Raw genomic sequence first — 16159 nt, 5'->3', positions numbered from 1 at the left:
ATTTGAAATCAGATGCAATGTGTGTTAGGTTTTGTGGATTCCAGATCTGGGTTTGAAATTCGGTGAGTTTGAGTTTGAAATCAGATCTATTGTCGACTTTTGATGAGTTACCAGCGATGGGTTATGTTCTCCAGGGACGAAAACCACCAACCACCGTGTTCTGCTACTGAATCAGCAATTATGTATTATTTTTTAATTTTTAGTGTATGTTTTTATGTGATTTGATTTGATTTGAAGGAAAATACGCCCATGAACAACATCTTTAAGCCATCCAGGTGCTTGGAAACTTGCTTCTAATTTTTTTTCATAATCTAGATTAAAAGAAGACACCAATTTGAGTTTAAATTAGAGATAAAATCGAATAGTTGGTGTGCTTCTGATCAAACTTTCATGTTTAGTTGGGTGAAAATAAAGTATATGCATCACTGCCTCCACTCCAAATGTTCTTTACAATCAAATCTTCATGGTAAGGTGAAGTTTCATTGAAGCTTGATGAAGCGAATAGACTCTGATACAATATTCGATTGAAACACAATCTGATGTTCAACGACCATCTAAATTAGTTGCCTTGAACGATAAAGCTTGGGGGGAGAGGGAGAGAGAGAGAGAGAGAGAGAGAGAGAGAGAGAGAGAAGGTAGGCCAACATATTTTTTTTGCATTAACATTTACAGTTTAAAAAATATAAAAGAAGAATACAAAAGAGAAATTAAAAGGGCAAAACAGTCAATTCAAGTGCTCCATGGACCAAAAGTACAGAAAATTCTTAATTTTAGGACCAAAATCACGGAAAAGTTTTGATTTTGGACTCTCCATGCAAGTTGGAAAGTTTTTGGAGTCCATCCAAAGTTTTTTGAATACCACAAGGACTAATCTTACAGTTTTGTCTTAAAAGATTTTAGGGTAAACTACACGAATGGTCCCTGTGGTTTGGGGTAATCTGCGCGTTTGGTCCCTAAAACCTTTTTTTAACTCGGACGGTCCCTAGGATATATTTTTGTTGCGTGATGGGTCCCTCATAGACCTAAAATGACTATACTACCCTTATTTTTTTTTATTTTTCTGATTTATTTATATATAAAATAAATATAAAATTAAAATTAAAAAAATCATTAACCTTTAATCTAATCGTACACCCTAAAAAGGAAAAGTTGCTTTCCCCTTATTCCTTTCTTCGTCCCCATCCCTTCCTCCAATCTCGCCGACGAATCCGTAGGGCTACTGCTAGAGATAATGAAACTCCATCTTCGATGCACCTCTCTGTCTTCTTCCTTTTCTCACCAGAAAAACTTGACCCACGAAGCTTCATCATCTTTGCCTCTTCCCCTATCTGATTAGAGCTCTCGATCCGTTACTCACCGGTAAAACATGACGTAGGAATTCATCGAACCGTCGAACCAGAATCATGGGATTTCTTCATTTTGTTTCGATTTACTGCATATCTGAGTAGAAATTTTCAGAAACTTATTTTTTCATAGGAACCACAAAAAAGAAATTTGATTTCTCCGAAAGGGTGCTGGCGCTTTTCAATTTCTGCGTTATAGTAGTTATGAAAACATGACTCAGATTGGGGTGGTCGAAGAAGATGGTCGAACTAGGCAGGCTCAAAAGGGGTAGCAAAGTAGAGATGAAGGTTCTAGGTTTAATCATGGTGTATTTCATCGATGATTTCAGATGGTGGTTCAAGCGAGGAAGATGATGAATCTGGAACCCTCGCTTGTTTTTTGCATTCAGAATTTTCATGAGGTTTTGGCTTTCAACATTTTGATTTTGATTTTGTTCAATTTTGATTACAAGGTAACAATTTAATTTTGGTTTGGGTTTTGATTTGGTTTGATATTCATTAGCTTCATCCTCTGAAAATTGTAGAAGCAAGCACCATTGTTGGAAGATGTCGGAGACGATGGTGGCTACAAGAGACAGTCATGGTCATGATTGTTATCGAAGATGATGTTGAAGATCATATTTAATCGAAGGGGATAAAGAATTCTAATTCCATTTTCTGGATTTTTTGTGCAGATTTTTACATCACTTTTGCTTACTTGGGCTCTGATGTTACATATTTCTTTTGTAACTTTGGTTTTGTTCTTATTGTGGCCGATGGAGGTAACCGGAGGATAGTAGCAGTGGTGGCTGGAGGTTGTTTTCAGATGGCTGGACATAAGGAGGGGTAGGGTGGGGTGGGGTGGGGAGAGGGGGATGAGTTTTCATTTAATTATATTTCACTGTTTAAATAAATAACAAATTAATTTAAAAAATAGATGAGGGCAAAGTAGTCTTTTTACATCTGATAGGGACCAGACGTGTAATAAAAATATAAAATAAGGATGTTTCGAGTTAAAAAAAGTTATTAGGGACCAAGCACGCAGATTACCCTAAACCATAGGGACCATCCGTGTAATTTACCTAAGATTTTAAAACAACATAGATCATCTATGCACAAAATTTATCATAAGGATCAGATTTGGTTAATTGTGTCAACCAGAAGGACCATTTATGTAATTTCATCTTAACTTTAACTTTAACTTTATTTATTTATTTATTTTTTCAGGACATCATTGTGTTATTTTTTTCGTCAAGACTATCATTATGTTAAAAAAAATTACGAACAATTATATGTATGTTTGCGTGTTGGTTTTATTTAAGGGCTATGGAAATCTTAATAAAATAAAAATACTAAATAGTCCTAACGAAAAAATAATACATAGATAGTCTGAATAAAAAAATAATTTATGAATAATCTAAATGGAAAAATAACAGAAAAATAGTGGGAATGGAAAAATAACATAGGGATTAGTTGCAACAAAAAAAATAAATAAATAACATACGAATAATCTAAACGAAAAATTAATACATGGATAGTCAAAACGAAAAAAAAATAGCACACCGTTGTTTAAATGAAAACAAAATAATAATAAAAAAAATCCAAACAGAAAAATATTTTTAATGTTAATAATAATAAAAATATATGTATTTATTAAAATTATTAAAATGATTTTTTTAAAAAAGACAACAAAAAAACAAATGTATAAAAACAACAAAAATAACTACAAAATAAACAAAAAAAAAATATATGATTCGTATACAATAATTTTTCTTGATACTCAAAAATTTATATTTTATTAAGTTATTTAGTACAATAATTTACCATAGTTTAATCCATATATTGTGGAGTATAAATCACTTTTCTATAATGAAAAAAAAGACGGAAAAAAGAATTATAGGGATACATAAGAAAAAAAACACTTACCATAACTATAACACATGCAATAACTTTTCTGGGAAACGCCTCACTTTTTAGTGCCATAATAAGTTAAACGACAGAATTTCATAAAATAAAACGATGATAAATGGGAATATGGGATCATAAATTTATCTGCGGAAAATATGAAAATGAATTCGTTTTCTATGATAAAACTTGTATAAGCTTTTACTACCTCATTACCTTGATCAACTACTCATGAGTCAAACATTTATTTATGAGTGACGGAAGCGGAAGATTCCGAATTCCGATAGTAGTTACACCAAAAAATAATAGTAACACTAATTTTGCTTAGAGGTTGCATCTTAATAGGAAAAAAAAACATTATTTTTACCTTGCGGGCCTGAAGCAGTGTAGTGGCCCGATACCCTCTCGAAACCACATACCTCCGCCACTGATGGCTGTATTTGTATAAAAAAAAAAGTTATACTAAAATACTTGCTAACTTTTTTTAACAAAATCTCTGTAAATATATATCAGAAACCCTAATGTCTTTGTTGTAATAAGTCGATGTCACTTACAAGGGAAATAAAAACCATTCATAAAATCAATACGTATTTCAAATCAAAATCACCACCATCTCCTATTACTTCAATTCTTTTCATTTTGGTTCTCTTTTCGTTTCTTCTATCTCATCACATGATCATAATTCAATACTTACGTACGAAAAAGGTAACACAAAGCTTTCAAACTATAAATGGTTTTTAAAAAATCGGATAACTCTACCAAAAGCATATAATATAGGTCTTTTTCTCGACCTTTTTTTCATGACAAAGAGATTTAGGGTAAATGCTACTTGTGAGTGCCTCTTCGAATTGATTCCCAGTGCAAAAAAACGTGGTTTCCAGATTTAAAAGTGAGATCTCACTTAATTCTCAGTTCTCACATATATATTTACCAATTGACTAAGACAAATTAAATTAATTCCTACTTTTTATATCTATAAATGTTTCTATCCAATAAAATTATGATAAGTATAATCATTCTATATATTTTTAACTTTCTCATTAAAATTATATTAAAAATATATCAAATAAAATTAAATTTAATGATAATTTATCATAGTTTTAATGTGTAAGAATAATTATAAACATAAAATTAAACATAAACATGTCCGGCCCAAAAAATACAATTTAGTAAGGCAACGAGTTCATATTGCTTTTAATGTAGGAAAATTATATATATATATATATATATATATATATATATATATATATATATATATATATATATATATATATATATATATATATATATATATATATATATATATATATATATATATATATATATAGTTTTTGTATATGCAGCCGTTAAAATGCTAAGGTTTTAGATCTCGTTTAGATTGAACGTAAAACTGTAATGAAAATAAAACTGTTCATGTGTTTTTAAGAATTTGCATGTTACATATACAATGGTCTATTTAATAAATAAGATAAAAGATATGCTTGGTCTTGATGTTTGGAGGATTGTTGGCACAAGGCATCGAACATATTCGACAAATCTTGTAAATGTAAGAATCTATTCACGATACGACGCCGTAATATCCGAAAGCTGACGATATGAGCTGGGGCCCATGCTACGCATGGCGGGCCCGGGCCACTCAAAATAAAGAGAAGGACCCATTATGGCATCATAATTCCATTAACTCTAATATAGTTTCCCACTTAAACAACTTTCACTTACCGAATTGAAGACACGTAGAGATCCATATATATAGTGAAAATAGTTATTATACTCTTAAATATGTAAACATGAATAAGAAATAATACATTATATATATATATATATATATATATATATATATATATATATATATATATATATATATATATATATATATATATATATATATATATTAAAATTCTTTTGAGAAGTCGTATTCATGAGAACTGAAGACTTGAATCCTAATCACTAAATGATGATTAAAATAATATATTGTAATTTATACATGATAATAATAATATACCGATAATAAATGACCAAATATAAATTTTAAGCCTAATATAGCGTTTGAATGAATATATAAGAGTATCATTTATAATGTATACTATTATAAAAAAATTGAATGAGGGTAAATTTTAGTTGACATTTAATAAAATAAAGTTAACATCATTTAACGGATATGGAGTGCAGTGGAAAAATAAATCTATTTTATGTTAATAATAAATATTTAGTTAAATTTTGGTAGAGTTTAATTGCGCTGTAGGAATTTTTTTTTTTTATAGATTTATAGGAAAAATAGAAAGAAAACATGACAATTCATTATAATATTGTATGTAGTTCAAATATTTTGTACAATTCATTATAATATTGTATGTAGTTCAAATATTTTGTATATAGTTCTAATAGATTGTGAAAGTGCTGAGCTTGTGTGTATGTATATTTTTTGTAGTAGTTTATAGTACAATATCACCCATTTTATAAAACGACATACCACGCTTTAAATTTGATTTTTTTTTTTTTTTGGTAAGTTGTATTGTCTCATTTTCTTTTGAGACTTGAATTCAAACAAACATATCTAACTATCTATTCGATCGGATATTGATAATATTTACTTATCAACTATAGATGTTATCCTAAATGCAGTAAAAAAAAATTAAATTAAAAAAATAACAACGACGTTTGGACATAACTATTGTTGTCTTATGCATGAGGGAGATATATGTATATTATTATGCATACATGCAAAGGCGAAGCAAGAATATTCATAGTAGAGATACAGACCCACTGCACACGCCAAGCGCGTGCTGTCACTCTTCAACCCTACGGATAACTCTCTATTCCCCCTGCCTATAAATATGTGTTTCTTCACACATTTTACTTAGGACAGACACACAACAGTCTTCAAGTGTTTTCCTCTCTTTTACAATAGTTTTCTAACTTCAAAACCCTACAGCTCTCATCTCCGAGTTACGAGAAACAACAAAATGGAAGGAAAGTTAGGATGTTTTGCGAGGTTTTTTCTCACAGCCAAGCCTTATATAGCAATGATTTGTTTGCAATTCGGATATGCTGGTATGAATATCATAACGAAAGTTTCGTTGAATCGAGGAATGAGCCACTATGTCCTTGTTGTTTATCGTCATGCATTTGCCACTGCTGCTATCGCCCCATTTGCCATCATCTTCGAGAGGTATCAATCAATCGCTAATAATCCATACGAACGTGAAAGACTTGCCTTCAATAATACATACCCCTATCTTTCTTGATCATATCATAAACTATTCGACTTTTTGTGGTTTGTAGGAACATGAGGCCGAAGATTACATTCTCCATCTTTATGCAAATGTTTGCCTTGGGGCTTCTTGGGTACTTTTAGTTTCTTGAACTTCATTAATTAAAAGTTGACACAATGCTAAAAACATGGAAGCTAATACACGTTTTCGGTTTTATAGGCCTGTGATCGATCAGAACTTCTACTACGCGGGGTTGAAGTTCACCTCACCAACTTTCTCGTGTGCTATGAGCAACATGCTTCCAGCAATGACCTTTGTTATGGCTGTCCTCTGCAGGTATAAAATCTATATATTAACATATATACACTCATTAACAAAGCAATTCGTTTGAATTTTCTTCGGTTTTTGTCTTTTTGACGTATATCTGATCTAACGACTTGAATTGTTTGAAAAAAGGATGGAGAAATTGGACATGAAGAAGGTTAGATGCCAAGCAAAGGTGATAGGAACAATAGTGACAGTAGCAGGGGCTATGTTAATGACACTTTACAAGGGTAATGTCGTGGAGTTGATTTGGACGAAGCATGTTCACCCCCACTATGCTGAGACAACCTCTGCATCATCCGACTCTTCTGATAAAGATTGGGTGAAAGGGTCCATTCTTCTTATTATCGCTACCTTTGCATGGGCTTCTTTCTTCATCCTTCAGGTATTAGATACATATATAACAATTGTTAGACGAGTTTTACATACATACTTGCATGAAAAATGGTTTGTACTTAATTAATTATGGTTTTGATTGGTTTATGCAGAATGTGACGATGAGGGTTTACAAAGCACCTTTCTCTCTCACCTGTTTGGTATGCTTTATTGGTACTTTACAGTCCATTGCTGTTACCTTTGTAATGGAACACAAGCCTAACGTTTGGTCTATCGGCTGGGATATGAATCTTCTTGCTGCTGCCTATGCTGTAAGCATCTCTCTTTCTGTCTCTAGATATTTTTTTATAGCTCTTTCTCACTCTTCTGACTTTTGCTTACTGGTTTATTTTAAACAGGGAATTGTGTCGTCAAGCATTGCATACTATGTGCAAGGTTTAGTAATGGAAAAGAGAGGGCCAGTTTTCGTGACTGCTTTTAGTCCTCTAATGATGATCATAGTTGCTATCATGGGTTCTTTCATCCTAGCTGAAAAGATCTACATGGGAGGGTATAAATACTTTCATTTTCTACTACATCTTCATGAAAACAAATTATATTGATTCAATTCTTGATCGATGAAATGAACACTTTTTAATCTGCAGTGTGATGGGTGCGATACTGATCGTCATGGGACTATACTCGGTTTTATGGGGAAAATACAAGGAATTCAAGGACAAGGAATTGAATGACGAGATCCTCGATCCTGTAAAAGTCAATTCGGGAAATAACAATAATAACAACAACATGATGATGATTGATGGTGTTGAGGCGAACGACATCGAGATGCAAAAGAACGAAACACACATATCTGCTGTTCCAGCCATTGCCATCAGTGCACCGATGCCGACCCCACCAATGATAGCAGTGGAAGCACCAAAAGTGTAACAAATTGATGAAGTAATCGAGAGCATAATGGAAGAGAAAAAACAAAAGAAAATTAATAATGGAGGTTTTTATAATATATATGTACAAGTACAATAGATTAGAGGGGGGTGGGGAGAAAAGCAAGCGCTTTTTGTAATTTTGAAATTTCCCAATTTATGTTTACTTGAAGATTCCAATGAAATCTTTGTTTGAGAACATCGTGTGTCGTTTTCGCTGAAAACTGATTCGGATCCCACTGTCTACGTTAGTGTTTGATGCTTGTAAACCCATTTGTCTTTTATTATGGGCCCAAATGTACATGTGTGTTGTGCTTAATACACGAATATAACAATAGTAGAAGATGAAAGGGATAATGACTTGAGAGAGAGAAACATATTATTGCTTTTGGTTATATTTTATCACTAAACTTTTTTTTTGTACTCTAATAGTCATTTAACTTGTTGATTGGTGTATATTTCTCCCTTATGACCGATATTAGCCAGTTTCAATGGTTGAATCGGTCTGAGGTGGCGTTTTTATCCTACGTGGCCAATGCGGTAGCATGTATGCCTAGATTTTGCCTCCCCTCCTCATTAAAGTTAAGAGTGAAATCTCATTTGATCCTTAAATTCGATTAGGGCACAAAGTCTCATTAACCCCCGATTTTGTCTCCTTCAATATTCAATCGGTCTCTATAATGGCTTCATCCGTGTGAGATGTTGACTTCAGTGCATTTGAGTACGAGCAGTTCATAGAATTCCTTCACAAGCTCACCAGAAGTAGAAGCAAAGACATCTACTTGTGCCTTCCACAAGAGTCTTAAGTCAGGGAATTCTTACACTGGTGAATGATGGTGATTACAAAGAATTTTTGGATTTGGCTTATGCAAAATGAGAGGAGAATGAATGTGTATGTGATAATTGATTAATTATTTTGATTAAATTGGTAAATTGTTTTGCAAGAAATCATTAAATAAATCAAATATTAATAATTATGTGATTAAATGTTAATTAAGATTATTTGTTATTTGATCCTTGTTGTTATGAAAAGTTTCATATTTTCCCCTTTAGGTTTTATAGTTTAAATTTGAACTCAAAAATTTTGTTGTTTTGAAATTTAAATAGTTAAAATCCCCATGTTTTGAAAAAGGTTTCAAAACTTGCCCTCAAGTTTTGGAATTTAAATTTTGATTAAAAGTTTAATTTTGATGTATATTTAAATTCTAACCCTAATGTTTTTGAAATGTTTCAAAACTTGCCCTCAAGTTTTGGAATTTAAAAGCTGATTAAAAGGTTTAATTAGGAATGTTAAATTCTAAAACCCTAGTAATGTTTTGAAAAGTTCAAATCACACCCTTGTGGTTTTATTAATTAATTAAGGTGTATAATTAAAAGAGATTTAATAAATCCATAAAAGTTTAGGTTTACAATTTAATTGAATTAAAAGTATAATTGTTAAATTTGACCACCTAGTATTTTAAAAGTGTAAAATACACCCGATACTATATATAACATTAAAAGTCTAACATTATATATATGTATGAGTAAAAGTCAGTCTTACCGTTAGTAGGCCTCATTCACGAAGCTGGTTTATAAGGGGTGCTTAAGGAAATTGCCTATAATATGGCGATTGAATGGGTATCCACTCTTACCCACCACACTCTTGACTAGTGGATAGTCGTTAGCCGAACGGGTAGGATAGGACGAAACCTTCCATTATAAGTATAATGAAATACAAAAGTAACTAAATGTTTTCACAAATTCCCAATCTTAGTTACTTAGGCAAAGTGAATTGATGCAATTCCATGAAATTACACTTTGTGTCCTTGCGAAGACATTAGTGGAGCGTGTGTGGTTTACCGGCACACTAAATGGTTCTAAGCAAAGGTAGCAAAGGGTGACTCAATGTTTGTCATAGTTCGGTGGAGCGTGTGTGGTTTACCGGCACATCGAATATGTGACTGTAACATGTGAGGGCACCATGTAAGTTTGCATGGTTATTCACACTCGCTTTGTGATCCTCGACATCCCAGTCACAAACAAGAGGGGCATATCGAGATTTAAACATGCCATTGAAATGTTCAATGAATCTCAAAGGATCTAGGAGTTTTCATAGATTTAAAACTTAAATTTCTTTTTGTTTTTTTTTTCATGGTGGAAATTAGTGAATCGTCATTCACTTACCTTCAAATGCTCTGCAATTTGGGTTACGACATCCCTCTCCCGACTTGTAGAATATTGTGTTGGGTCCTAGCCTTAGTATCTCATTTGGGTGATTTACTAAGGACTCAATCAATCAACTAACTTGAATTCGTTTTCTCCCGTGTTGTAGATGTCAAAGTTCGACAACTATGGTCTTCCCAAATCCCGTGGAACAAGCATTCCACATGAAGATGGTATTCCACGATTCGATCGAGGAACAAGAAATCATGCTTCACTTTCTCCACCTCCTCCAGTTGTTCTCCCTAACCCACAAGATCGAAGAATTGAAAGGTTCAATATCACTAAGGCCCTATTGGAAATGAAACATGAAGATGGTAAATTCGTGTGTGCCCACATTCTAGGAATGAAATCACACATCGATAGGTTGGTTATGTTGGGTGTGTCATTTCCCGATGAGTTGGCTGTGAACTGGGTTCTGCAGTCACTCCCTGAATCATATAATGAGTTCAAAAGAAAGTATTATATGATGGATCATGACGATAACCTCATTGACCTAACTTACATGCTCATTGCTGCTGAATCAGAAATGATTTGGCGAAGCAATGGAGCGTATTTGTTGGGAAAGTCAACTGACCATGCTTCCGAGGATGTTCTAGGAGAACCGACCTGCGTTTGCTGCCAAAAGAAAGGGCGTTGGATACAAGTCTGCCCAAAGAGCCTGAAGAGTCCAGAAGATGGGAGAGTCAAAGTGTATGGTTGCGCTTCAGGAAAAATCCACTATCTAACTCGATTAAGTTCCTATTCGTTGGTTCATGATACATAATGTGATAAGATTGCATTTGAATGTTTTGTAGGATCGATGAAAGGAGAGGAAGCTTGATGAAATAGAGCAAGATGAGTCTAATCACGAAGAAATGGATCTCGATCGCATAAATTTGAAGATTAGATTTTGAGCTTAGATAGTTATGATAGAGTTGTTAGAAATTTTCCTTTTGAAATACATAATTTTCAATGGATTTTGCATTGTAAGGACAAATGTTTTCCACTACTTTTATAAATAAAATAAATTTTCATTTGACTTATTTATTTATTTGTTTATTCCCTTGCAAAGAAATCGTTATGAAAATTGATGTTTGCATATTTCTACAACGAATGGATATGATTCTTATTTATGGAAATATCGAGAATTTACCAAATAGGGAGAGTTTCTCATCGCCCAAATTTCAATTAGACAGAAATTTGGAATCACGCAACTTGGTTGCATGAAGAATGAGAAATTTCATATTTGGAAATTAGACTAATTCATTGACAAAGTGTCAAGTGAAGGACTAGGAGATCGAGCACACACAGTTGTGTGTTGATCAAGTTCACCATAAGAGTAATAAAGATATTCGTCATGATTTACTAAAGGTTTAGTAAATATGATTATACTTATAAGATTAAGTGTAATTCAGAATTGATTAAAAAGGTTTAAATCAATAGCAAAACGAATAAGAAGAATCAAGTAGGCAGAAAGATAAAAGGCTCTCCATTATAAGAAGAAGGGAGAGTACCTTTTATGTTTTATGATAGGTCTTAATGATTAAGAACCATATTTCAAATGATCCTCTAAGTGAGTCATAGTACAATTGTATGTCTAAGAAGAGGAATCAAGAATTGAAGAAATGGTTAAATCAAAAAGTCAATCATACTTCGTTCCAATAACAAGTCTTAAAGTTAAGATTGTGGCAATAAGTGACAAGTATTAAGAAGGTTTTTAACATTCATCAAATGTGGAAAGTTGTGATGTCTTGGATAAGACAAAGACCAACTAGGACCATTTTATGAAGTGTAATGATAAAAACTACACTAACTCTTGAATATTTGGTTGTCAAGAAATGTTTAGGATCAAGGAGTCAGTGGGAGTCTTAATGGTCTTGAAAGGTTTCAAGAACAAATCAAATAAACCTTATCGATCATCACTAGCACACGAGTTGAGGGTTACAACCTATCGTGTTGACACTGTTTTGTTTTCTATGTCATTCCAATTGATTTAATTGTGCATATGAGTCCTATGAGTTCTCGTTTGAATGCACAAAAGACAAGGAACTTGATCAATGGAAAATACTTTGATAGGCAAAGGTGAACTGCTTAACTACTTGGAAGACATGGTGGGCAGATGTGCTACCATAAGGCAAGAAATCAAGATTAAGAAAGTTCAGTCCATATGAGTTTGAATTTGTCGTAAACTTTAGTTTTGACAAATTCACATGGATAGGAACACATACAACGTTTAAATCTAAGTGTCATAAGATTTCCTCTTTCATGAAAATGATTGTGAGGAAATGATTTCACTAAGAAAGATTTTAAAAGGATAGTGATTGTAAAATTGTATTCTCAAATTCGATTATGGTTACGGTATCCCTTTCCATGATTTGAGTTGTGAGGTTTGGCAATTAGTCTTAATTGTTTAGACACACATATGAACTATCTAAGGCAAAGGTGTATAAGTCAAGAAGCTTTGATAAAAGATTATCAAAGCACTAAGTATTAGAAACATGGACTTAAGAAATTCAATAGGTATTGTTTTTCTGAAAGTTAAGATATTTATAAATACATGTCGAAGCTAGTGGGAGCATAAGTGTTATGTTTTATAATAACCATCATGATAGTGGGAGCATAAATGTTATGATTGTATGATTATTAATAAAGGTATTGCAAGTTGGCAATATTAATGATAGAAAACAAGAGTCATTCTTTGCAAAGTTGTAAGGATGGAATAGTTGTTTTTCTATAATTAAAGGAGAGAATATTATGCTTCATTTCAAATCTAAAGGCTTAGGTCGAGAAATGTTGATAAATTTAGTCAAAGGTACATAGTGTGTTCTTAAAATTTCGATTATGATTACGACATTCCTCTTCACAATTCGAAGTTTGAGAACATAGCAAATAAAACATTATGCATCGTGTCCCATACGCTTCGGGTATAGGATTGATTGCAAATGCTTTAATATTTGACCATTCTAAAATTTTCCAAATGTGTAGAATCGGTTTGACTAAAATAATTAAACAACTATCAAAGGACAATCTAAAGTTCGACGAGGATTGGTTGCTTGTGAGTAGTTGGAAGCATGGTATTGGATGGACCATATCGACATTATTATGAATAGAAAAGATTCTATTAAGAATGAGTTGTCATATGGAAAATATGGAAATGTTTCCATATTGGATGGACCATATCGACACTATTATGAATAGATAAGATTCTATTAAGAATAAGTTGTCATATGGAAAATATGGAAACGTGTCCATATTGAGAATTGAATATTGAAAATCTATGTCTAGATTAGAAACATTTATGCAAAAGGATGTTCAAAGGAATGTACTTTGAGTGAGAGACATCATATCTAAGGAATTGTCTTGTAACAATCTCCGATAGAGGACTTTGTAATATCATTGGCAATAGTCTTTGTGGCTTTGGTGCAGTGACATTATGAAAGGATCATTGCATAAAATGTTATAATCTAGCATATTCTATAAGTAGCAAGAGTTTGATATTCTTTCACTTATGGAAAAGGATTTGGAGTTGTGAAATGAGAATGATTGGAAATGTATTCAATTTGATCTATTTCACAAAGAAAGAACCATAGGTAAACATTGTGTGCATGCTAGGAGCATGGGACAAGTGTAATAATTCAAGTAAGAAGTCGATTACCCGAAACGACAAATAATGAGTAATCGATATGGTGAAAAATAAAAGGTGTTTTATTTATACTCAAAGGTTTGAGGCCATATGGGATTAGTATTATTCTTGTGTTTCACTTTGCATGTTTTGACTTCCTGAATAATTTAATTGGTTAAGAGCAGTCAAATTATTCAAACGGGCCACAGTCGCTCATATGTTGGAAGTAGGTATGAATGAAGACTGTTGTGAATTGGTGTGTGGATTGTCTAAAAGAGTATTAGACATAAGTAAATGTTTGCTGCAACGTTCATGAGTGCTTATGAATAAGATTTGAGCATTGGATTAAACCTACGCTCACTTGGATCACTCCATGAATTGTATCACGAGTGATTGGTGAGACGATAACATCTTATATTCTTGAAACCGAGATGTGTAGTTGTATCTTGCAAATCGGTTGCACATTGATAATATGTAAACTCACCAGTAACTTGATGTCATAAAACATATTGTTGTGTGTGATTCGGTGAGTGAGTACAAGAAAGCATTGTATCAAAGTTTATCCGTTCCTTTTATCCAAAGTAGGATAAAAGCGATATCTTTGGGCCCCTCGATGATTTAGTGATGACAAACGTAAATGCTCGGCCGGGCTAGGGCTAATTTGATTTGTTCAATTAGTCAGCCGTCATAAATCGGGAATCGAGAAATAGTACAAAGATGATGATTTGAAATCATGTCTCATACGATATCTAGAATGGAGGAATATATGATCCCTTATCTAAACGACACGCGTATCTGATAGGATCAGAGTTAACAGCAGCTTCGGAAAGCTACGATTGCAGATCAGGATCTGAAGTCATACGCATAATAGTTATTAGACTTATCCAAGTGGGAGACTGTTGGATTGGTGTCTAAGTCCATAACTATTTTGGTATGTACTTGACCCGATGGTGTATGGTCCTTTTGGGTTGCCTTCACCAAAGCAACTTGATAGGATGAATTATGGAGAGAAAGGATTAAATATGATTTATTAATATATTATGAGAATAATATATTAAAGGAGAAATCATATTGTTTAATTAATATTAGTCAAGAATTAATTGGTAATTAGTTTTGTGACTAAAAGAGATTAATTAAACTTAAGGGACTGGATTGTAATTATAAGATAATTGCAATTTGGGTCATGGATTGCCTTATATTAAGGAGTGGACGAATTCTATGGGGAAACCCATAAGAAATCGTCCAAGGCCTTAAAGGAAAGGAATCCATGGGTTGCTTAGGGCTTAAGCATCCAAATTAGGGTTTCCTTGTTGGATAACCCTAATAGCCTAACTACATATACATCCCTTATGACCCAAAAACATGGCTAAGCATCCTTCTAGGGTTTCACATGTTTTAGGGAAACCTCCATCCTCTCTCCTCTTCATCCTCTTGCTCTTGGTGTTTGTGAACCATTAGAGGAGTGACATTTGTGTCTCTAAGCTTTCTAAAGTCAATACAAGGAGGAATTGTATTGTTATTGCTACATAACAATCAAGGTAATGTCTTAAACCCATTCTTATGTTAATATGATTACTTGTATGCTAGAATTAGGGTTTATAGTCTTGGATAACTTGCATGTACAATAGAGAAACCTAGATCCAAGCATTAGGGTTTGTATGAGCACATAGGATGTTCTTATGACTAAAACCCATCAAGACAACCATAGAATTAGATGAAACCATTGTTAGGTATGCGATTTTCTAACCATGATGAGCTGAAAAAAATGTTGAGCAACTTTGCTGTTGCTAATGGATATGATCTTTGGTATGAAAAAAATGACTCCCAAAGGTTGTTAGTTAAGTGTTGCAAAAAAAAAAGTCACCTACTTGTCCATTTAGACTTTGGGCCTCTTGGATGACTAAAGAGAAGACTTTTCAGATAAAGTCTCTAGTTAGTGAACATAATTGTAGCACGGTGTTTAAGTTTGGGTCCATAGTAACTTATAAGTGGTTAGGCGAACAATTTATGAGTGAAATTATAGAGAAGCCAAAAATGAGGGTTAGGAAGATGAAAGCTAAAGTTTCAACACCATTCAATATAAATGTGAGTGTAGGGCAATGCAGAAATGCAAAGAAATTTGCATTACAAGAAATTGAAGGAAGTCTAATTGAACAATATGGGAGATTATGGTCATATGGTCATGAAATTTTGAGGACAAACCCTAGGTATACTGTGAGGATGGATGTAGACATAATGCCAGATTTCACAACTTTGTTTTCTAACTACTATGTCTTCTTTAAAGTTGTAAGTGATGGTTGGAAGGAAGGGTGCATGCCTGTGATTGACCTT

At 33.0% G+C, this 16159-nt stretch overlaps 1 protein-coding gene across 1 annotated transcript; it reads left to right on the top strand.

Moving 5' to 3' along the window:
• Positions 1–6091: 6091 nt before the first annotated feature.
• Positions 6092–8221, top strand: UMAMIT10 (nodulin MtN21 /EamA-like transporter family protein). The gene is made up of 7 exons (XM_078996323.1): positions 6092–6396; positions 6510–6572; positions 6659–6775; positions 6896–7148; positions 7252–7410; positions 7498–7649; positions 7744–8221. The coding sequence occupies exons 1-7, from the start codon at positions 6191–6193 to the stop codon at positions 8024–8026; spliced, it is 1233 nt and encodes a 410-aa protein (XP_078852449.1). The 5' UTR covers positions 6092–6190; the 3' UTR covers positions 8027–8221.
• Positions 8222–16159: the final 7938 nt, after the last annotated feature.

This window comes from Lactuca saligna, chromosome 5 (genome assembly GCF_052625555.1).
Source record: "Lactuca saligna cultivar CGN05327 chromosome 5, ASM5262555v1, whole genome shotgun sequence".
NCBI lineage: Eukaryota > Viridiplantae > Streptophyta > Magnoliopsida > Asterales > Asteraceae > Lactuca > Lactuca saligna.
Note: the sequence above shows the minus strand (reverse complement) of the source record. Positions and strands in the feature narration are given on the sequence as shown.